Genomic DNA, 24,450 nt, shown 5'->3' with positions numbered 1-24,450 from the left:
CAGCGAGAGAACATGCAAAATTGCACTCATATGGTAACTCAAGCTCCAGGAGTAACCTGTGGACTCTGAAGACATGAGGCACACTGAGGTTTAAATGGCTATTGAAGGGACGTTTCCACACACTGGAGTTTATGTGTTCAGCTCATGAGGTGATGCTCTGCCTTGGCTGGATACTGCACCATGGGGAAAACAAATTAACTGCCAATGGACCTGCGTAATAAGGTAGAACTTTATAAAGCAGGAAAAGGATGTAAAAAGATCTCAACACTTGAAAATGATAGTCAGTACTGTTCAGACTGATAAAGAAGTGGAAAACAAAAGGTTCTGTTGATTCTAAGCCATAGTCAGGTAGACCAAGAAAGATTTCACCCACTACTGTGTGAAGAATTGTTTGGGACCCAAAGAAAAACCCACAAACAACTTGGAGAGAAATACAGGCTGCTATGGAAAAAATGGTGGTGTTTCAAGGAGCACAATAATGAGGTACTTGGACACAAATACCCTGCATGGTCCAGTTGCCAGGAGAAAGTCATCACTGCTCCCTTGGCATGAAAAGTCCCACCTTCTGTATACCAGACAGCATCTAGACAAGCGTCACAGGATCTTTAGTCACTTGGAGTGATGAAACCAAATTAAACTTTAGTCACCACCATAAACACTATGTTTTTAGAGGAGTCAACAAGGTCTATGGTGAAAAGTAGACCATCCCCACTGTAAAGCCTGCTGGTGGATCTCTTATGTTTTGGGGCTGTATGAGCTCCAGTGGCATGGGGAAGTCAGTAAAAACTGATGGCAAGATGAATGCAGCATGTTATCCGAAAATACTGGCAGACAATTGGCATTCTAAAATAAAGCTGTGCATGGTGTGATCTCGTCTGTTCCAACATGACAGTGATTTAAATCACAAGGCAAGGTTGGTCCTCCAATGGCTACAGCAGAAAAAGGTGAAGGTTCTGGTATCATCGAGCCACTTTGGGGAGATCTCAAACGTGCAGTTTGTGCAAGACAACCAAAAAATTTACAAGAACTTGACATTTCTCAAAGAAGAATGAGCAGCTACACCAGAGAGAGGGTCTCATGCACAGTTATTACAAAAGACTGCATGCCATCATTGATGCTAAAGGACACAATACAGTACATGATATTGAGACCTAACGGTATGCAAACATATTGCTTTTTTGTTATGTTTTGTTTGATAACTGTGTCATTCTGTTGTGCCTTAAATTGAGTCCTATTGGAAATAAAATAGATTTCTGTTTTCTCACTCATGCGTTCTTTAAAAAGAAATGTTTCCATCTTACATATTGTGTGTGTGTGTGTGTGTGTGTGTGTGTGTGTGTGTGTGTGTGTGTGTGTGCATTTAAGTTATATACATAATATAATATACTTGGACCTTATGGACCACTATTTTAAGATTGAGTTAACAAACCCACAAGGAAAGGTACAGCTCCCCCCCCACACCCCACCCACATTTCTTTGGCTTACTCTCTACAGCACTTAACCTAAGCACAGATGATTAAACATAGATGTTTAATGTGTCAGATGCATCAGTCTCTTCATCCCTCTGCTCTTCACACTCTACTTGATCAAGGCGCAGAAATAAACCTGAACGCGCTCCCAATCTAAGCCACGCCCACTCGCTATTTAAACGCACCGATGTCAGCTCCACTACAGAAGAGTTCAGGCTTCAGTCGCGCGTGGGAATAAAGACAAGACATCATTTGGAGCAATTACACAAGCTTCTCTAACATAAAAGTAAGTCATTTTAACATGATACAATTATAGTGTTTTTATACAAAAATTTATTTAGAGTTATTTTTCTTTGAATGTATATATGACAAAGATTATATATTATATAAATATAGGAGAAAGTTTTAATCTGCTTTATTTACTGAAAATATGAAACTGTTGTTTTTTGAGTTGAGCTGAGCTTTGCAAAAATTAATTAAGGTGCAAAAGTGAATTCATTGTGTGTGTGTGTGTGTGTGTGTGTGTGTGTGTGTGTGTGTGTGTGTGTGTGTGTGTGTGTGTGTGTAAGTGTGTGGCTCTCTGAGTGTGTGCCTGTGTGTGTGTCTGTCTCTCTGATTGTGTGTCACTGTGTGTGTCTCTGTGTGTGTGTGTATGTGTCTGTGTGTGTGTGTGTGTCTCTTTTCTGTAATCAAAAAGTGTCCTCTACATGTTTAGATTAGATTAGATTAGATTAGATGCATGTTTATGCTGTAACATGCACTATGCATTTGATGGTATACCATTTAGAACCGATTAAAGTTTTGAATGGAAAAGCACAGTAAGTTTTTTTTCTTTTTTTCTCCTTCTCTCTCTCTCTCTCTCTCTCTCTCTCTCTCTCTCTCTCTCTCTCTCTCTCTCTCTCTCTCTCTCTCTCTCTCTCTCTCTGACAGAGCTTGCAAAAAGCAAAGCCATTTCAGGCCGGATCTTTATTTTAGTCCCTTCCAGTGTTGTCCAGGTGGTGATACGTTTCCCAGGGGGTGTGAAAGAGCTTCGTCCACGACACGATGCGCTCACTTCTCCCACTCATTCTGTATTGCATCAGCCTCCTGTGCCTCCAACTTGACGCGCTCCCGGTGGGGAACAGGTAGGAACATAAGCTCGCTCCTTATCATACATCCAGTGTGTATTAATTAAGAAAAAACTGGGGAAGACCATAACACCAGAGCATGGATTCATCCCTAAAATATTTGTGCATTATCCAAAGGAACTTAGTATATGAATTCTATTTTGTGCTACATTTATGTTAATAAATATAAATATATATATATTTTTTAAATGCAAAAATACATTAAATTTTATTGCTGTTTACTCTTTGTGGACAGTATGATAAAGCTGGAAAAAGATAAACCACTATCTGTTTGATTAGGTTAATTTTGAACTTTTTTTTTGTCGCGCGCGCAACGTGTCCAAACTTGTTGGGAAAAATCCAACTAAACAGCGGCGTTTCAATGCTAGCGGCTCCGTTGTAGTGTGTGTGTGTGTGTGTGTGTGTGTGTGTGTGTGTGTGTGTGTGTGTGTGTGTGTGTGTGTGTGTGTGTGTGTGTGTGTGAGAGAGAGAGAGAGAGTGAGAAATAGAGAGAGCAGATAGAGCCTGAATGAACAAGGTCAGACGGAGAAGCAGACGTGCCGCCGGAAACGCGCGCACTTCTTGCGCCAAGAGCCCCTAATTGACTTACTGCCTATATAGACGTTCCAAAAAAAGGGGTATTTCATAATGGCGCAATAACAATTATTTGTGCACACGTCCAGGATTTTCCTAAGTACCCATAGTATGCTTCTTTTTAGGTAAAAGATGCGTAATAAAGGTACAAATGTAACCAGCTTGAGAGCTGGACCCCTTTGACAAGGATGGTAAAGCTTAACAGACTTTTCTTGGGAGTGTCGTATCCTGGTATTTATTAGTTAAGTAAACATTAAAGACTGGAGCAACTAGCCATCTTTAGGTATTATTACATATTATTAGGCTGTCCTCCTCCTCCTCCTTTTCTTTCTTCTTTTTCTTCTTCTTTATCACACTGAAAGATTATCAATGATCAGCTGTAGTAAATGAATCCTGCTGCTCTGGTGATGTAGGTGTGTATTGTTTCAAGTTAAGTTTAAGATAGAGAAAGAGCTTAATAAACACTACGTGCTGATAATCACTTGCGTCAACTGGAAAAGTCAAGGTTAAACAATGGTTGATTTGAGAGAATGTTCCAAATATCTCTGGGCTGTTAATAATATCATCAGTGTGGGCTTTTTTCTCATCTGCTCTGGACTGGTTTTGTCAGTTGTCTCATTTTCTCACCTGAAATCATGCATTATGCTATTGTGCGGAAGGAACAAGGAAAATCTGCAGGAGCCATGCTACTATGTTCTTAATGCGCAAAAATGTATATGATAAAAAAATCCAAGTACAGTAGCCTACGCATCCTTAAGATTCTCTATTCTTTGCCTTTACAACAGACTTCCATCTCTTCTGGATCTATAAGGTCAGATTTCTCTTAGTTATAATAACGCCTCTTTAATTTTTACTGTATCTTCCCATGTTATTCTTAAGTGTACTCCTTTTTCACCTTTAGTATACATCTTTTACCTATAAGATTTATAAAAAAAAAACCCCAACAAAAACAAATTACAGCACATTTAAGTCATTTGAAAGGTACTTTATACCAACATTTCCAGTTGAAAGCTAAACATTAAAGCCACTCAGATGTACGGTTTAGTACTATTTTTTCTAAAAGTGTATCTGTTATATCTCTCCCCAACTGCTTGGCAGTTATTTACTAATTCTTCATGATATCTGTTTAAACTATAACAGCTTTCTTCTTCAAATCAAATCTTTGGCTCCTTTCTTTTTAAACTATTCCCCTGTAGCAGTAGATTTTAATTTAGTTCAAGCTCAGAGATCACAAGGGGTACAAACCTTTGCACCAAATTGAGTAATGTTTTCCACCTAGGAGGTCAATAAAAAATAAAATAGGGTTTGTTTTTATGGAAGTGACTTTGGATCAAATATGGGTAATGGTGTTTAAGTCTCAAGCTTTTAAGCATCTTTCAGAATAAATTGGCAAGGATTGTGCAGTGTCAGTGTGCCCTCTTCTGGCTGAGGGATATTTTAGACATGTGCCTGGACCAACTTGCTGCTTTTTAAGGGCAAACTTAAGTAAATTACATGCTTCTGGAATAGTTATGAGTTGGCATGGATGGAGAATGATTCAGCTCCTTTTTCTTTCCACTGGGAGTGAGCATATATAGTGTGTTATATGTAAGAAGCACTTTACACCAGAGGCTTTTGGGATGTTTTAGTGATCTTAAAGACTTTAGGGTCAAATGGTCTGATTTACAAGAGAGACACAAGAACACAGCATCTATGTGGGCTTCAAGATATTGGATTATTTATTGAGTGAATATAATATATATATTTTTTTTAATAAAAAAAAATTATGCCATTCATCCAGATAAAGGTCAGCAAGAGATGTAGTGTTTACTTGAAACAGGTGGAAAGTGAAGCACAACAACGTGCTGAAGCTTAACATCTGTGTTCCCATGATGGACTGAAGGAGGAATACTCCGATTTAAAACTATGTGCTTCAGTGAGCTGATTTAGCAAACAACATGTACAGCTAATGACAGACTGAATGTTCTGTTCATGTGGTGAAAGTGATTTGGGCAAAGCCACTTCCTAGAATTCTCCTCTGTCTGACGTGTTTGAGATATTTTCCAGTGGCCAGCTGTTTCTCTCTTCTTCTTGGTTTTTAATGCTTGAAATAAGAGTGAAACTGTAGCTTTTTTTATTTCTCACTTTTTTATTATACAAATCGAGAATCAATCGAGGAACATCATAAAAGACTTCTTAAGTCATTCGTTGAGATCAGCAGTTTTAGGTTTTTAAAATTGCAACCTGCTCTTAATCAGTACAATTGTGAAGGCAAACTCTGGTAGTCTCTGGTTATTCATTTATTTTTTTAAATCCCAGAGTGTGTAAACTGCTATGATGTTTGCCTGAAAGCCACCAATAGGTGGACGCCATAAAATGGCTGCATAGATACAAATATGGTAGCTACCATATAATTTTCTTTAATCACAGATCTATCTAAGGATCTTCATCATATGATCTGGTATGAAGAACATGTTATCATACAGTCAGTCTGAAATCAGCCAAGATTTGATAATGATAATAATAATAATAATAATAATAATTTTAAACAGTATGACAAGTAATATCATTTTATTAATTTGGAAACAATGAATAAAATTTTTTTTTTTTTTTTTTACATATTCTTCTTGTCATTGTTTCTGAAGAAGGGACATTATCTCAGAACATGTCTTTGCAAAAAGTATACCATCTGGAAATGTTTGCCTTAATTGGCATCTTGCGGTTTTGTTTGGCAATATTGTCCACGCAAGCTGGAAGTAAAATGGAAGTGAAATTTAGAAGCAATTTAGAGGAGTCTCATTTACAGAAGCAAATATAGCTCTGTTTGTGGTAATGCCACTGTCCCATGTCTGAAGCTCATCCACTGTAATTCAGGATTCAGGACACTGACCTGGTTGTTGCTGTGATTGACACAATACCATCGTTGTTTGGATAAACCACATATAACTAGCATGTATTAGTGCTATGTTGAGGTAAAAGAGTTTTAAATTCATGTGGTATATGTACAAATGTCAAAAGGACTAAAAAATCATTATCTAAGAGGTCAAGTGTATTGTTTATATTGTGGCAGAACATCATACACTGGAATGTTTTCTCAGTGTTTGCTTAGAAGGATTAGATAGTGTGAATGTTGCTAATCTACACACTCAGGCTATTGCTAGCGTGTAAAGATTGAACTGAAAACAGGCCATAGCTAACGTTATACAGTCTAAAGCTGTCTGTAAGCTGTTTAGTCTAGTGTCTGAACATTTTCCTGTTAGCAACTTTTGGGCCCAGACGAGCATGCGGATGAAATATTCTGTAGTCAAGCAGAATTCCACTGTGGATTAGCAGCTAAGATTTACATGCCACAATCTCCGCTCTCTCTCCCGTAGGACAGTTTTCCATTTAGCCCAGAAACACAGAGATAGCAAGAGGGTCTCAACTCTTATTAATTCAATCCTTTCATTTCAGCCTACAGTAGATTTGTTGGTCTTAAAGAGCATACTGTACATTCATAATTCTTTGTATTGTCATGTTAAATCTTCTCTATGTATCTTTATGTCGATGTCATGATTGGAAATTGATTCTCAGCCAACATTTGTTCACTTTTATAACCCTTTGAGATGATAAGAAACTTTTATACACCATTATTTGCTATAACTTGAACAGTTGCGTTTGAGAATGCAAGCGTTTTTTACCCACATGGTTCCTAAATAAAAAATGCACCTCTATTTTACAAAAATACCAACAAATTATTAAATTCAAACAACAACCCAAAATGGAATGTACCATCAGAAAAATTGAGGAATGTTTGATTTTATCACAAAAAACTCCTATATCACTAAGTCTGACACTATAATCCCTCAAAGTTCCTCAATCCTATGTCTCAGTTTGCAACAATTCACCTTTCTCCAATTTATTTCTGCCTTCATTCAAACAATAAGGACACTGTACTACGGGAAGTCAGTGGCTTGCTATATTTAGACGGATTAACCTGGCTCTCCTAATGCTTGCTTCTTCAGGTAAAACATTTAGGCCCCTTGATTATGAATCTTAAGCTGCAGGAAGGGAAAATTATGAATGTGGCAAAAGTTCATGTTTCCGTTTACTTTTTTCAGCCACTCTACTGGGTGTCCAAGTCTATCCCAGGTTATTGAATGCTTCCAGTGAGGTGCAAAAATCCCAAAATGAATCACACTCCATGACCTTGCCAGGAAATAAGATTTTTCACCCAGCAGTATAGAAAAAGAGTCACCTTTGTTAGTCCATACTTTCAGTAACTTTATTTTTCCTATAGATGTATAGAAGTTGTACGGTTGCATACAAAGAAAACTACTGTATTAAGTGCTTGTTTTCTTATATACAGTACCAGGGTAAAAAGTATAGACTTTGAATTATAACCCCAGCTGTTTTGGATTGGATTCAGGTTGATTTCCGGTAAAATTCCCATATGCAGTTTTTGGGTATCATGTTCCAAATTTATTTGTCATATACACAAATTGAACAGGAACTATGTTACCTTTTTCAGTAAACCAAGCAAAGTTTGGGGCAGGTTTTAGTTTCTTGGCTATAGTTCCAAGAAGAGTTTTTGTTTGTGCAGCATAGTTTATTGGTTTCTGCAGTCCAGAAACCAGTGGCGTAAAGCTAGCCATAGTAATTGCCCACAAGTTTCCTCAATCTCCATCATCTTAACTCATAGATGCAATATGTTCATTCATGACCATACCTAGTTGCTCCATGTGATATAGATCATTGCTAAAGTGGATATAAAAGGTCCCTCTTTGAAAGAAAATTCTCAGAGATTAATTACTGGCTAGACACACTTTCTTTTCCCACTTGGGTTAGTTATTTTCATGAGTCATTGTGCCCACTTGACAGCACAGATATTCCAGGGCAACTTGCCAGCATCTGGCTGGACGTAAGTTAAGTACCTTCTGGCAACAATAAAAAGGGGGCGTGTCCAATCGTGTTCATAAGCCTAATATATGCTGTTACAAATTTTATATGTGGAAGATGGTAAAAAGTCACTAATGTTCTTCACTGAATACATGCATAAAGCAGAAACCTACCATAACTTGAGCTCACACAACTTGTAACTCAGATTACTGTAAAAAAGAAGCAAAAAAAATGCTAATTAAAAGCCTGAAGCTGTGTTATAATTGTCATTACTCCAAGTTATTCCAACAAATCTGAACAGGCCAAGTTGGTAAGCAAAGCAGTTCTCATTTGTTCATCATGTTTTCTCAACAGACTAAAACAATCGGTGTAATTATATACCATGTTTTTCTTGAGGGCTTCTGGATGCCAACCAGAAATGGTTGCCAAGTTCTAGTCCATGACCAGCAAAGCTCATTAATACAATAATGGATGTTCTTTCTCCAGAAATCTTACCACAATTCCTCATCATTAGGGGGAGAATTTTTCCCTCTCTTCTGCAGTCCATGGTGGTCTCATGGAAGACTTATAGAGATTAGCAAAAATTGATGAGTGTTAATGGTCCTTCAGGTGAAGGGACAAAGAAGGACGAAGTTGATGAGGGGATTAGATTTTAAGCTTCTTGGATGAAGCCCAGAGACTCTTTGGATCAAGCTGAAAGTGGAACTAAGCACAGCCACATGAGCTCCGTAATCGTATAAAGCCTATAAGATCTGGTTCTCAAGATGTCCATGTCTTGTGCGTAATGCTTTTTAAACTGATTATTATCTTTGTAAACAATAACACTAAGGACATGAATCAAATCAACACTTTTTAATTATATTTGGCATCATTTTCGAAGTGAAATCGATTGATTTGGGCAACTGGTCATTTTTATGTGAATTACCTTGCATAACCTCCAGACAACTTTTTGGTAATGTTTGACAAGGAGGATTTAATGGTCATTTTCAGGTAGCTAAGGCTTAAATCTAATGTAGAACCTGAGCAAATAATCAGTAATGGATGTAAGCAGATGGTGGTATAAATGTAACTGTTGACTGATCTGTCCAGGAGAGCCCTAGCACTCCTAAGTACACAAGTTATTTTTAGAGTTGGTTCTTTACACTTGGTAGCTATTATAGTGTGTAATGATGGACATTATCAGGAGATTAATATTTACAGACACTTTCCAAATTTACACTATGCAGTGATCCATGAGTTTTCTAAATATTACTACTGTTTCCTGTTTCTGTTTCCTTCTAGGAACAATGACAATAATTCTAAAACAATCCTTCTTATCATGTCTGTCAGGAAATTCAATACTTTCCTGTTTCTCTGCTCTGCAGGTTGGATTTCAAGGCAATCTTACGTCAGCAGAGAGACGGAAGAGCTGTCTTCCCAGACACTGATCCATCCTCTGATGATCCCATTCTTCTGGCTCCAGCTGGATCTTTGGACAGAACCTCTTTATGGAGAGCCCTACTCTATAAAAACCCACTTCCGTCGTCTCAGGAGTCGAAGAGTGCTCTCAACCCTACTGGCAATTTTGTTGAGTCAAACCAAAGAAACCCCAGAGGTCGCCGCAGTATCCACACTCGGGGTCATCATCACCAACACGGCCAGCTGATGCGTGTCGGGTGCGTCCTGGGCACATGCCAGATACAGAAACTTAGCCAGCGCCTCTACGAGCTGGTAGGCCAAGCCGGACGTGAAGACTCAGCTCCTATAAACCCACACAGCCCACATAGTTATGGATGATCTCCAAAGAGGCTACGGTCCAAACTGAAGCCCTAACTAAACCTACAGTCTCTATTTTTGACAATAGTCTTAGATTAGTCTGAATTTTTTCTCCCTATTCTTCCCACATGTGCTTTGCTCTTTCACGAGTGCCTTTTACTTTTCAGAAGAAAGGACCTGATGTTACTGATATTGATGGCTAAAACCTTTTCTCTCCCTTCTTGTCAAAAACACAAGAACATTTCCTTGATATTGGCCTCAATTTCCTGGGTTCTTTAGAGATATCATGACATAGTAATCCCTTTAATCTCTTCTGCATAAAAAAATTGCTGGATCTTTGGATTTTGTCCATGATGTGACCCGACATCTTATCTACAAACACGAGGATTTCACTTAAGGTGGTTAACATCAGATATGGACTTGCGTGATGGGATTTTTTGTCAATTTAACGTGGTGCTGAACTTTTAGCTCTTCTTGAAATCCTAAAAGCAACCAGTTTTCCCATTGCAACGTGAGAGTAGTGAGTAGAAGAGATCTTGAAGACCATCAGCCCACCATGTCAAGAACCTCACACCCTTTCTTGCTCTTTACAACCTCAGAAACTAAATTTTATTTGATAATTCCACCTCGTCTTGATTCCATTTTCTTGCGTAAATCATGGGCAGTTGGGTTTGGTCACTAAGATATTATTTTTGCCTAACACACAAGGAATCGTTGAAGTGGATTATCACAGCTTTTTATTATTCTTGGATTGATATTAGCTAACAAACACATTCTTGAATTGTGAAGTGACGATAATTAGCGCTATTTAATGAGCAGGTTATAATCCCTTTGGTTCTTTCCTACTAGAAACCTGCTGGGCTTAGCATCATAAACAAACAATGGCTTTATCCCAAACATTTCCTAGTAGGTGATTAAAACACAAACATTTGGACAGACACAAATCAAACTAACCCTCAGTGATGTCATTCGAAATTTACAAAGTAAAACATTACATAATTCTTGGATTTAATTGCTCGTTGAATGCAATGATTATAAAGGCTGAAACATAATAAAAAGTGGTATCTGAGTCCCATGCACAGCCAGCCAGATATCTTAAAACAAAGAAAACTCGCATTTTTATTATTACACTAATTACAAGACACAAATTTTTGAGGCAAAAGTGCACAAGATCTGCAGTGCACAAATGCTCCAGAAACACTCGTTATACGTATTTTAAATATTTTCTCGCATAACGATTGTGTCTCAACCCGTAGCCGTAGCGTTCGTAGCCCAAAATAACCGTCTGCGCCTTTCAGAAATAAATAGACCTGGCCTAAATTGGCCTATTGTTTAAATTCCTGTTTAAAATAACTAAAGTAAATCTCAAAAGCCAAATAAAAAATCCTACTAACGAATTCAATTCAAATGGACCATGTTTGTGCAATGTTAAAACTTATCACTACTTACTCATTAAGTATTCCTCTTCTGTCCGGTCGGCTTATTAACTTATACATCAGACGTTTAGAATCACGTGTTTACATTGTGTAGGACGAAGATAAAATTCGCTGTAAAAATCATTTAAGGTTCAAATGTTAAGTTTGAACCGTAAATGATTTTTACAGCGAATTTTATCTTCGTCCTACGATCATTCCAAAAAGCCAGCGATCTACTTAAAACCTGATGATACTTGACATTTATTTAAATTTCTTGATTTGCATCACACTGTAATTTATTGGATTTTTTTTTAAATCACCGAACTGCCTGTAATACATATTTAAGTATATATTTTAAGTGGAAGGGCTGTATGATAATTTTAGGGGCTTTGTGTAATCTTGAATGTGTGTTTTAAGGCTCTCTGAACCCAAACACTGCTCGCTCTGCTGTAATCAATCTTACTTCTGTCTCGTTATCACTGATCATTAAAATGCTTTCAAAAATTCTGAGAACCTGGTGAATCTATAACTCTCTTTTTTTTTAAAGAGCCAAATCTGTGAGAATGTTCTTCAATCAGCTCAAATCTGTTTTTTTTTGTTTGTTTGTTTTACTTTTATCTATGTATGTTGTGTTTATTTATTTAATGTAGACAACTAGGTGTAAGATGCCGTGATATGGAGGTTTGGGCATAACATCCGCGTCACTGCCTGACGTCGATCATTCCCTGTGCGCGTCTGAGTTTGTGTAAAAACAGCGTGCCTATCATAGCAGCGTATTTTGAGGACCTTTGCCTTGAATCTGCAGGACATTTGAGGGAGATTATCCGTGTTAGGTTCAGGCCACGATCGCACTCTGAACTCGAAACTGTTTCTATGTATTATGATGAGGTCACTTGGTATTTTATCCAAAAATAAAATAAAATAAAACACGAAGCACTTTATAGCAGGAATCTGTTTTCATGTCTTAACTTGAACCTTGGTGATGTAACTAAATTATGAAACTTGATATGTGTTAAGTACATTCTCTGTGTTAAGTATGTGTGAACTTGGTGAAACGTCACTCTCATGTATATGTACACTTTGTGATTATTATTATTATTATTATTAGTTCTACTATTTAAGTCATGTATTTATGCATTTGTATGTGAAAGCGTTATTTATCTTCACATAAGAAAATGAGAACGTCCATGAAGAAAAGGCCTTCGTTTAGTTACAGTGTTTTTTACTTTATAATGTTCTACATTTTGTGTGAAATAAAGCATTTTGCTGTAGTAAGATATCGTACAGTGTCATTGTTTCATTCGGTGATCTTTAGAAGGTGAATCACTTCATATTCTCTGTGCTACTGTACACAAACTGTTAAAAATATTAAGTTTATACATAAATCACTAAAATATCTACATATACAGCTCTTCAGAAAGTAATAGCAGAATTATTGGCACTCTGTTATAGGAGCATTCTGTAATAGCAAACATTTTCTTTTTGTTTTATTTTTCTCACGCAAAATAAAATAAGCGAATTATAATAGTGATAACGTTTTATCATGTGTGGCAAATTTATTGGTAAAGAATATTCCATATACTTGCAAACACATGCAAGGTTTCAAGGAACATATTCCTGTTTCTTCAGGGTTTACTTTGAGCTCAAACACAGAATTTCACCATGACTTTCATTACCACTGAAACTAAAATTAAAATTAAATTAAAACTAAAGCGCTTGATAGCACAAGTCAGGAAATGGATATTAAAAAAATAGTTAAGTAAACTCTTACAGCTGTAATAAAAAGTTGAAACAGTTGCTCATATTGCCAAGTCATCAAGAAACCCCTCTTCCCTTAACACAGTAAGGAAGATGCGAAGGGAGGCTTAGAAGAGATCGAAGATCGGCATTTCAGAAATGCACTGTTTACTAGTGAAGTTCAGATAAATGACTAGACACCACCTCCATAACACAACACTGTCTAAACGAACCCACAAAATGCAGCATTGGAACTTCACCAAGCATCGTTAGAAATAAAGGTAGAATTAAAATAAAGAAATAAAAGTGTAGCTCTTTGCACCTGGGGATATTTTACACCTAGACACCTCTGCCAAGAGGTTAAACAGTGACCATAACTGTACAGTATGTTTTTAAAAGTACCACAACGCTAAACTTACATATGAATCAAAATTAAACCATGCTCTGTTTCTGTGCTTCTGTAAAGCTGCTTTGAGACAATGTCAACTGTTAAAAGTGCTATACTAACGAATTGAATTGAAGTAAATACAAATAAAGATAAACTGGTACCGGAATTACTAACAACCCATGAAGAACTAAGGCACAATACAGTGGACTATAGTCAAAATCTTGACCTCCTGATACACTACCAGGTCTGATTAGTAGAGCACAGAGAGGTCAGAAACTCAGAAATCCTAATAATATCAAAAAAGATATTATCATTTTTCTGCTCCAGTATCTTCTAGTGTGGAGTATCTCTGTATTTCTCTCCATTTACTCTACCCTTCCTTCTATTCTGACCAGTGTTCCTATCCCCAATAGCATGATGCTGCCATCACCATGCTTCAGCGTTTTAATGAAATCTTACATGGAATGTTATCCAGCTGTTGTTGTTGTTGTTTTTTCATGTATTGTGCAAAAATTTCAGTCCATCTTTGTCTAATCAGAGAGAAAATATTTTTCAGAGTCATGTAAGTGCCTACCGTATGCCTTTTACTCAAACGTGTCCTTCTTTCTATGAACCCTTCCATAAAAACGTTTTGCTTTTATTGCAATACATGAGTTTTTTTTTTTCTACTGCATATCCCAGCTCAGGAAGTTGAGGTCAGAACACAGGGGCAGATATCATACAGTGCCGTGAACCCTGACCTTATGATCAAAAAGCCAAACCCTTAACCACTTGTACAGTAACACCACTATTCCTGAAAGCCTGGTTAAAGGAGTATTTTTGAAATATTTTATTTCCTTCCAACAGGTCCATCTGTCTCTGCAGAGAAAAAGACTTATATTCTTTTTCCAAACCTATGGCTTGAATCTTGATCAAATCTGATTGTGAAGGTCAGCCGCGAGTTCTTTAAAGTTTATGGCTTATTTTTTGGTTTAATATGAATTGTGAATTAAATTACACATTTTTTTATTTTTTAATAAATCAACTTCTAAAATCATGTTTGCTTCCTCATTATGGTTTATTTTTTGCAGATTAATGGCAAAAAAGTAAATAGAATCCATTTTAACCGAAGAAACCTAAACGCTTTCCGAACTCATTTGGACCAGAACAATCCACCTTAAATCTCATAGAATACAGAAGCTCAATATCTTTCTCCCTTGTGTACAGGATCCTCTAAAATCTGTCTCCAATCACATTCTGCAAACTACATCTGTTTTTCACAAACAAATGAACATCAAATCACACCAAAGAGGTATTGTGAAATTTTTGGACCTCAGGTTGAAGTTCACCATTTAACCTAGAAAAATGTTACCGGTTCAAGTCGATGTGGCGGAAAGCAAACCTGTTAAATCCATGTGAGTATATGGTGGGAGGGAGATGACGTCTCAGCAGCTTCGCAGTCAGGATTAATAAGTAACTAGCAGCAGAGTCACACGATCACGCGACTTTCCACTGCCACCATGGAAAAAAAACACACATGAGAGAGATGAGGAACAGGGGGTGTGCTGCCTGACTTATGGACTTGCAGAAATAATATTTGACTCTGTGCTGCAAGGGTAATGTGAAGGAAAGGCTATTATAAAGCCTGTGACTCATGGCACGGTATTCCCATGTTGTAAAATCTCCAGAGGTAAAGTCTAAGGTTGACTTATGCTGTACAAAAGGTATATAAGGTATAAAGGTATAATTGGTGCAATTCTTTAAAGTATTCAGACTTCTTTTAGAGAATTAATGTGTTCTTAAAAAAAAAAAAAAAAAGATCTTTCCCCAAAACCCCTTTATAAATCCTGAAATATTTATAAAATAACCTTCAGTCTGAATCAGCATTGAAGACCATATTTAAGACTGAAAAGTTTCAAAAAATAACAAGGACACACATTCAGTCTTCATAAAAAATACATAACAAGGCACGATTCTTATATATGATAGGGCATTTATTTAATAAATGTGGCTGTCCTCCTTATAGGTTAAGCTGAAGATACTGTAAAAGCCGGATATTTGCTTCTCTTCTGTTTTGGGTCTTTTGTTACTTACTTTTCTATATCTGACTTGTGTTAAGTGTTGTCTTTTTTTTATTATGGAAGGCTTTGAGCTGGTGGAGGCTGTGCAGCATGTAGTGTTTCTATAATATAAGGCGTCAGGGCGCCTGGTTCAGTGCGATCCTGTGCTCAGGTTACTGTCCGTGTAGAGTTTCTCTGCATGTTCTACTTGTGGAGTTTGTCCTCTTAACTAAAACAAACCGCTATCCAGAAAGACATATCTTTGATGAATGGCTAATATACACTTACTGTCCACTTTATTAGGAACACTTCCACCTGCAGATTCATACAGTCAACTAATCAAGTCAAGTCAAGTCAAGAAGCTTCTGTTGTCATTTTGAACATATATAGCTGACGCAGTACATAGTGAAATGAGAAAACGTTTCTCCAGGACCATGGAGCTACATAGACCAAACACAGAGCTAAGGACTTAACGTAAGTTAGTCCTAGCCATATAAAGTGCATCTGTGCAACCTGGTGTAAAGAGTGTGAGACAAAAGACAGTGCAGACAGACAATACAAGACATTACTCAAAAGACAATATACAAAAGCAGCACAGAGAAGTGTACATTCTGTATATTATATAGTACATGTGCAAAAATACTGGAATGAGCACTTAATATAATAGCAGCAGTTATATGAGGTATTGTAATGAATTGTGTGAAACAGCAATTTGAAATGTGTAAGACAGCATGTGCAAAGAGCAAAGATCACAGAAGACAGTAGACTCCATACTATCATGTAAACAGTTTGATATGAGTGGTGCTGGAGATATGGATGTATATTGAAAGAGTGTGTAATCAGTCAATTATATGGCAGCGGCAGATACATACAGTATCTAGAACTTCAGTTATCATCCAGATCAAACATTTACATTTACATTTACAGCATTTAGCAGACACTCTTATCTGGAGTGACTTACATTTTTATTTCAGTTTATACACCTGAGCAATTAAGGGTTAAGGGCCTTGCTCAGGGGCCCTGCAGTGGCAACTTAGTGGACCTGGGATTCGAACCAGTGACCTTCGGATCAGTTTTCAAACACCACCTTAAGCACTGAGTATTTCAGAAATTGTTAATCTCCTGAGATTTTCATACACAATTTTTTTTTGGTTGTATCCATGTTCAGAGAAATTATTTTTTTGTAATAAATCCTACTTGAGGCAATGTATTCATAGAAAAGTTGCAAAATGACAGTCTTTATCAAACAAATATTTCTATCTTCAATTGAAAATGTTGATATCAAACCCATTTCTGCTCTCTGAAGGTGTTGTCTTCAACCACTAAAATTCTGTGTACGCTTATACTGTACATACAGAGGGACAAACAAAGGTCTCACACTGAAAGTCAACAATGTTCTCATTTCGTGTCAGAATAAGGTGGTAATAAAATGTTCCAGTTGTATAAACTGATAAAATATCGGATAGATTAATAAGTTAAGGGTTTTAATCAAACCCTACCTATTAATTCAGCTTTATTTAATAACAGGATTTATGTGACGTGTGCTCCAAATGCAATGTGTACAGTAGTGCTGTTCAAACACAACGTAAGCAACAGCATTCGTGTCGGTGTAACATTTGTAAACTGAGCCGGCCAAGTTCCTGAGTCATCCGACTCCATGTCTATGATCAGCTGATGAGCAGCAATGTCAAGCCACAATTGCATCATTCGGGAACATCCAAAGATCATTTGTTAATTTGCCTAAACTGTAACAAATATTCCATGTAACAAGATGCCTGGTTATCTTCACATGCTCTGTAACAAAAATGTACACACTTCACTTCATATTGCACCTCATTTCTTAAGCAGATCATCATATTCAGTGTCCGGGTGCCTCAAGCAGTTAGTCATCTCACTGAATGAGCATGATGAGTGTCACAGGTGTGTAATGTTTCCTTTCAAATATAGACTTCCATATCAAATAGGTAAGAGCAGAACGAGCTGATCGTTTTTTCCCCTGAATTTTGGTTATAGCAAAGTAACCGAAAAAATTGTTCTAGGAATTCTAACACACCCAGAATACACACATAAACAAACAGGATTCAGGTTGAGGCTTGTGATAAAGCGATAAGGATGATTTTAATTGAAGAAAAGGATGAGGAAGAATGAATGATGAGGAAATAGTAGACTGTAAAGGGGAAAATACTGTAGGTCATTACAAAACTATATTACAAAGGAACTTTGTGGGTTTTTCAAAACATTATCAACATTATCAGTTCCTTGAAGAAAAGAAGAGAAAAGAACTGTCTTTCCTTTTTTCACAATGATGACGTATTTAACAAATTAACCGCTATCTACCAGATTTTTGGTTTTAGACCACTACGATAAAGTTTGTTCATCACAACACTGTTGAAATCTTTCTCTGTTTATGTCAGAAGCATACATCATATTAATACACTTGTAATAATATAATAACGTATGTACATAATATATGTACATAGTAATATACAGTATGCTATATGCTATATATAACTATATACTAATATATACTAATTGTTTACTGTAGAAATGAATCATTGGAAAATTGTTGTGATTTAAGAAGAATAAAAGACTCCAGTATGTTCTGGAAAATATTCACGTGCCATACCAAGAAACTGGAATTACACCTGTAGCTGGTGCTTTATGCAAACGCAAAAAAAAAACATTAAAAGACACATTAATCCACACAGTATTGAATTTTTTATTTTATTTTATTATATTATTTTGTCAGTTGAGAAAAGATGACAAACTTCGTCATATGCTAGATAAAGAACTCAATATTAAATGTAAACATTAACATTTAAGGGCCAAGACAAAGACTTATTTATTACCGGCCAGCCTAGATACCGGTATTAACAAAACTCCGCAAAATGTGGGTTTAAATACAGAGAGTAATCAGCTGAATTGAACAGGTTTAACATAATCAGATCAGATTACTTATAATGATCTTGCAAAAAGATTTGTCTGAATTCAAACCTGTCAGACAGATGAAATTTCACACTGGATTCTCTTCCACCCATCCATTCACTTATCCTACACAGGGTCATGGGGAACTTGAAGCATATCCCAGGGGACCCAATGCACAAGCTGCACACTCATCGGTTCTCTTCAATTTTAGAGAAACTTTTCATTCATTTTCCACCGCTTGTCCGAACCTCTCACACAATCACACACTGTGGACAATTTTCCAGAGCATTACCATGCATGTCTTTGGACCGGGGAGGAAACCGGAGTACCCGGAAGAAACCCCCGAGGCACGGGGAGAACATGCAAACTCCACACACACAAGGCGGAGGCAGGAATCGAACCCCGACCCTGGAGGTGTGAGGCGAATGTGCTAACCACTAAGCCATCGTGCCGCCCCCAACTTTTCGTACAAATTATGATTATTATTATGGATTGACATGAATGTGCCAACAGCATCAGCCCCTAGTCATGGAGTTTTAGGCATCTTGTCAAAATACCAAAAAATATGAATCAATAAAAAGAAAAAAGATAGAGCATGACCACAACTTGTAGTTTTCATGACGCTCAGCTTGACTAACCCTGTGCATGTTGAGGTCACCAGACAGAACCCGCCAGTCAGCTGTTCAACACCTCATCAGCTTTGAGGATCCGTGCTGCACATGATACCACTCAGAGTTACTATTCAGCTTGTAATGTTTGTTAATACCTGTCTCAACTTCGTTAAGCTGGTGACTGGCTTTATGGAACATATGGCTGTGTGTCCATCGCCATAGTAACAGAAGCTAATATTATGTTTAGGAATAACTGTCCTGGAGGTACTGTTATATATAAAGAATTTTAAGAAGAATATTATGATCTGTGGTGTCAAAAGTTGTCACTTTTTATTCTGAAGCAGGCTGGGGTGAAGCCACCAGGCCAAGAAGCCTATTTAGCTGACAGCTCAGCACCTACAGGGGCATTCAGCAAAACTCAGCTCTCTTTCCTATGAATAAAGAATAACTGTTTATTCTCTGCCAAGTCTCATAAAGTCTGAACTGGCAGAACCCAAAATGCCTACTTAAATTACTACTGCACACACACACACACACACACACACACACACACACACACACACACACACACACACACACACACACACACACACACACACACACACACTCACACACACACACACACTATACACCTGAATGAGAAACACAAAGAGGTTGTATTAAGAAACGTTACAGAAGCACTTTCAAAACCTTTTGTAATAGAATAGCCTTAGGCCTTAATAACAAGAAATACAAAACGACCAAAAATAAAATCCACCCGAAGTCCACACAAAGTTAATATACTATAATATAATATACACCTGATCTTTCAAAACATTTCATGATAAAATACTAAAAATGAAACGATTCATTACTCTCGAAATGAAATTTGTGTAAAGTGCAAACAACTATGCAAATCGAGTTTAAAAACACTCCTCAGCTTTAGTATGCAATCTGTTAAAGCAATCAATACTTCTTTTTTTCTAGTGAGCAATATCAATTAATTAATTCATAGTATTAAATTTAACACTAAGTTTTAGCCACATATTCATACTAAAGCAATTAAATCATTCTAATCACTAGATCACTTTTTCAGTGCACACACTCACGTTTACACAATGAATGGAGCAGACAAAGACGTCTGGCAAAATGGGGCTTGTTTAGTCTTGTTCCTTTACAACGCCCATCACGTACATCTAATAGGGAAGGTCCATTATGTATGCCCTCTAACTCTGGAGAATTGTGCACCATGTTAAAAATTAACACAAGAAAGAAGAAACTGTGATTACAAATATAAATGTCTTTGCTCCACAATTAAAAATTTGTCCATAGCAAATTTTAAGCAACATGAACCAAATATTAAAACTTCAAATGCTTGGTATTGGGGATTGGACATTATAACACAAACAATGGTCCACAGTTCCAGGCTTTGTGAATGAAAACATAGCACAGGTCCTCCTCTGTTAGGTTGGATTGAGTCAATCTGTCAACATCAAACTGTTTTGGACATTGACATAGACATGTGGGTTAAAGATAAATTCAAATAAAGCAAAACTCCTGAGTGACGCAAAACAGAAAAGAGTTTGCTTTAGTGTCAAGGATCACAAGTTCGTGGCCAGGTATCCAAGAGTGTATAAATTGACATACTTTATGTTCCTGTCCATAACAGAGACTCTAGTCAACTGTAGGATCTATTAGCTTTTGTATGCGGAAGAGGGCTGATCGCACGTTTCTACAAACCTTCTCCATGTGGCAGATGTATGATAGGAGAGAGCTAGCTGGTGGGTGAGAATTAGCATAAACAAATTGGGGATAAAAACGGGGGAAACAACACAACGACAGTGCAAATTTATTATTTATTAAACAAGTCAAAAAGGATTGGAAAAACACAGAGCGTTCAATGTAAATTCAATGTTCAATTACAGAAACCAACCAATTATGAATAAGAAAAAAAAAGAAAAAAAAAGGGAGGAACTAATCAGACACATAGAGCTGATTGCTGTGGGAGCCAAAACACAAGCCATCAGTCCCTCAGGCCTGGAATTCAAGACCCTTGACTAAAAATTCATGAAAGCAGTTTACAAAAAGGTCAAGTGTTGCATATTATTGACAGAGTTCAACCACTACCCATGAACTTCCATTGTGAGTGAGTTTCAGTCAAGGAGTTTTCTGTTCTTTTCTCAGTAAAGAGAAATGTGTCGACATTCCTTTAACCACTGAGGTAACAAGGTCTCTATTTTGTGATGGAGCGTATACAATAATGGCTTTATCAAAGCAAGACAGCAAGACATCCAGTCTACATGGGTGACTACATGATTGATGTGGCATTTCTTTTCCACTGATATTATCTTTAGAGATATGTTTGTAAAATTAAGGTAAAAGACATTTTTTGTGCCTAATTTAGGCAAATAACACGAATAGATGTAACGGAACACAGAAAATAATATAACTATATTATAACTATATTTTACCTTGAAAGATTATCATTATATTTTAAAAATATATCTTTTTTATTTCTTTAATGTTTTAAATCCATTTAATATTTTATGCTTCATTTCATGTCTTGAAAAGGTTAAGAAAAATCTCATTATATATAATGGATATAACTAATTTTTAATATTTACAATATTTCACACGTCACAAGTTCTTTCATCCATTCATTCATTTTCTACCGCTTATCCGAGCTTCTCGGGTCACGGGGAGCCGAGCATCTTTGGGCATCAAGGCAGGATACACCCTGGATGGAGTGCCAACCTATCACAGGGCACACACACACTCTCATTCACTCATGCAGTCACACACTACGGACAAATTTCCAGAGATGCCAATCAACCTACCATGCATGTCTTTGGACCGGGGGAGGAAACCAGAGTACCCGCAGGAAACCCCGAGGCACAGGGAGAACATGCAAACTCCATACACACAAGGCGGAGGTGGGAATCGAACCCCCAACCGTGGAGGTGTGAGGCAAACAAGCTAACCACTAAGCCACCGTGCCACCCTCAGGTCACAAGTTGCATCATACAAATTTTTGGACAGTTTCTGAAAAACTAGTATTTCTAGTAAAAACTAGAAGTTTCTGAAAAGAAACTAGTGCTGATGAAATGAAGAATATGGTGGTATTGTGATACTGACTGGTGATGGTCACTTTGAAAATGTCCAAATTGCAGGTTGAAACGAAAGGATTTAATTGAACAAAATATTCTTGGGTGCTTGTGTTATTATTGTTTAGAGTTCTCATCACTTGCTGCTGATGAGGATGGCTCAACACAGACACACTAAAGACAGCCTGATTTCAAGTTGAAGCTGTAATGAATTCCAAACAAAGATTTATAATCACATAATCCTATGTCACCCAAAAGAGGATGGGTTCCCTTTTATGTCTGGTTTCTCTCATGGTTTTTTCAGGCTAATGCCAAATCAGGATTGGAATACATTACCCATCAGCCCCTGCATGTCACATGACCTGCTGTCTAGCGCTCACTCCTTCCACGTCTATTCGAGGTCCACTTACTTTCGGCCTAATCGCCATGCTTTAGTCGAGGTCTTGTCTTGATTGTTCTAGTCTGTATGTTTTTGTTATTTTGTTTGTATTTATTGTTGTTGTCTTACAGTTTTACACCTTCCACAATAAAAGTCTGCACGTGCATCTGCATATACAAATCCATGACAAGTTTCTTCCTCATGTTTTTTTGAGTTTTTCCTTACCTCACTCAACACTGGCTTTCTCATAAGGGATATAGTTTATACACTGATATCCAGAATAAATATATATAGAATTCTGTAAAGCTTCTAGTTAAAGATACTAGCTAACCGCATTTTGCTAAATGGGTGCTGTAATAAAATCTAAACCATGTTACTAATTTAAGAGCAAAATACTTCAGCAAGAAACCTTAAAATGTTTCGAATTGTATCTTTCTTTTAGATTCAATGCTAAAAATGTCATAAAATAAGCTTATTTTTTTTAAAGACTTATAAAGCCTAAAAAGCTTCTCCATCATGGAATCACCCACAAATCACATGTCTGCACTTTGTCTATTTCGGTCTCATTGTTAGGGGCATGAACACCTCTAAAAGCCACCATGGAGACATGTGCGCGGCGTATCTGCACCATGCACTCATTCACACATATCCCAACCATGTCCATACACATGACCTTTACTCCAGAATGAGTTCTAATCAATTCGGATCAAAGAGCTTGAGTCATGCATTCCTGGGAGACAGGATGGTGCGAAGTAAACACGTGATGAACAACTCTACGTATTTTGGTCATTGTGTCATTGTTAGATATATAGTATTTCAATTTTTAAATTAACATTTTTAAATTCATTTTTAAACTTTAATTGTATATTCATTCATTTATTTGCGTTCTTATTTTTTCTTCTTCTTCTTCTTATTAATATTATATATTTATTTCTTTTTTTTGTGTGTCTCTTCTGTATCTAAACTTCTGTAAAGCTGCTTTAAGAAATGTTACAAATTTAAAAAAAAAATGTAATTGTTACCCGTCTTCTTGTGGTCTGTGACATGATGTTCTAAATCATTCAGCATTAGGAACATGTTCAGAATAACTGCAGGATGAAGCTATGACTGGAATGAGAGCATTTTAATTTGAAGTGTGTTTAAAGGGCAGATAAATCTTTACGAACCTCTGCATTTATTCCAACAGGTGACAACCATTGTAAAGGCTTCTTTCATTCGTTGAGTGACTCTGTGTGATGAAACGTTCCACACTTTAAATCTTACATCTGAGAACTATTAAATTCTTGACTCTGTTTATTCAGGGGTTTTTAAAAATGTGTTATTATTGAAAACACTGGAACATATATTTCATGGTTGTTATAGCAATTCAGGAGATATTACAAAAGAAGCACACCTGATACAAATACTGCTTTCTTATAAAAATAGAAATACCTCTCTGCCAAGTATGTCTGCTCTTTTTTTTTTAAAGAAACAAAAATATCAGAAAGAAAAGAAAGAGCAAGATTATAACGATGTGGAATAAAGCCAGATAGGATCATCCGGACCAACCTTATTTAAACTAATGATCAACTTCAAAATAATATTGTTACTTTACTGTATTATGATTTATATGTACATTTTGTTCAAACTCACTAACTTTCTTTGAGAAATACCCTTTGCAGTGACTCTAAGTTCCCCAGTGGAACAAATACCCCACCTGAGAATCACTGCTTTAGATGAAGAGCTTAAAAAGTGGACATGATGAGACACACATCTGTAACACCATATTAATACCACAGTCATGTGAGGACTCTGACTCAGCTGCTGACTCAACAAACTTTTCAAACACACACACACTCACACACACACACATTTGACAGACTTATAATGACAGAGTGGAGCTGCATACGTGCAGCTCCACATGGACACACCTTCCCACAATCACCTTCCAGTAGAGCAAATGGGGAAAAAATTACAATGTGGTGCGTTATTAATATAAGACTCCTCTTTCAGAGTGCAGAAACCGTGAATGGTTGAGGCAGACAGGGGAACTGAGAGAAGTTTCCGTTGACACACCACATTAAAAAGTAACTAAATCATCTAAGTAGTCGGG

General features: G+C 36.9%; 1 protein-coding gene across 1 annotated transcript; it reads left to right on the top strand.

Moving 5' to 3' along the window:
• Window positions 1-1,597: 1,597 nt before the first annotated feature.
• On the top strand, window positions 1,598-12,473 carry adm2a (adrenomedullin 2a). The gene is made up of 3 exons (XM_027151625.2): window positions 1,598-1,755; window positions 2,400-2,593; window positions 9,391-12,473. Exons 2-3 carry the CDS (start codon window positions 2,514-2,516, stop codon window positions 9,800-9,802), a joined length of 492 nt encoding a protein of 163 aa, XP_027007426.1. The 5' UTR covers window positions 1,598-1,755; window positions 2,400-2,513; the 3' UTR covers window positions 9,803-12,473.
• Window positions 12,474-24,450: the final 11,977 nt, after the last annotated feature.

The sequence above is a fragment of the Tachysurus fulvidraco genome, chromosome 19, assembly GCF_022655615.1.
Source record: "Tachysurus fulvidraco isolate hzauxx_2018 chromosome 19, HZAU_PFXX_2.0, whole genome shotgun sequence".
Lineage (NCBI taxonomy): Eukaryota > Metazoa > Chordata > Actinopteri > Siluriformes > Bagridae > Tachysurus > Tachysurus fulvidraco.
Note: the sequence above shows the minus strand (reverse complement) of the source record. Positions and strands in the feature narration are given on the sequence as shown.

Coding starts and splice junctions, on each gene's coding strand:
- adm2a (XM_027151625.2), top strand. CDS start 2,514: ATGCGCTCACTTCTCCCACTCATTCTGTATTGCATCAGCCTCCTGTGC. Junction 2,594..9,390: donor GCGCTCCCGGTGGGGAACAG/GTAGGAACATAA, acceptor TCTGCTCTGCAG/GTTGGATTTCAAGGCAATCT.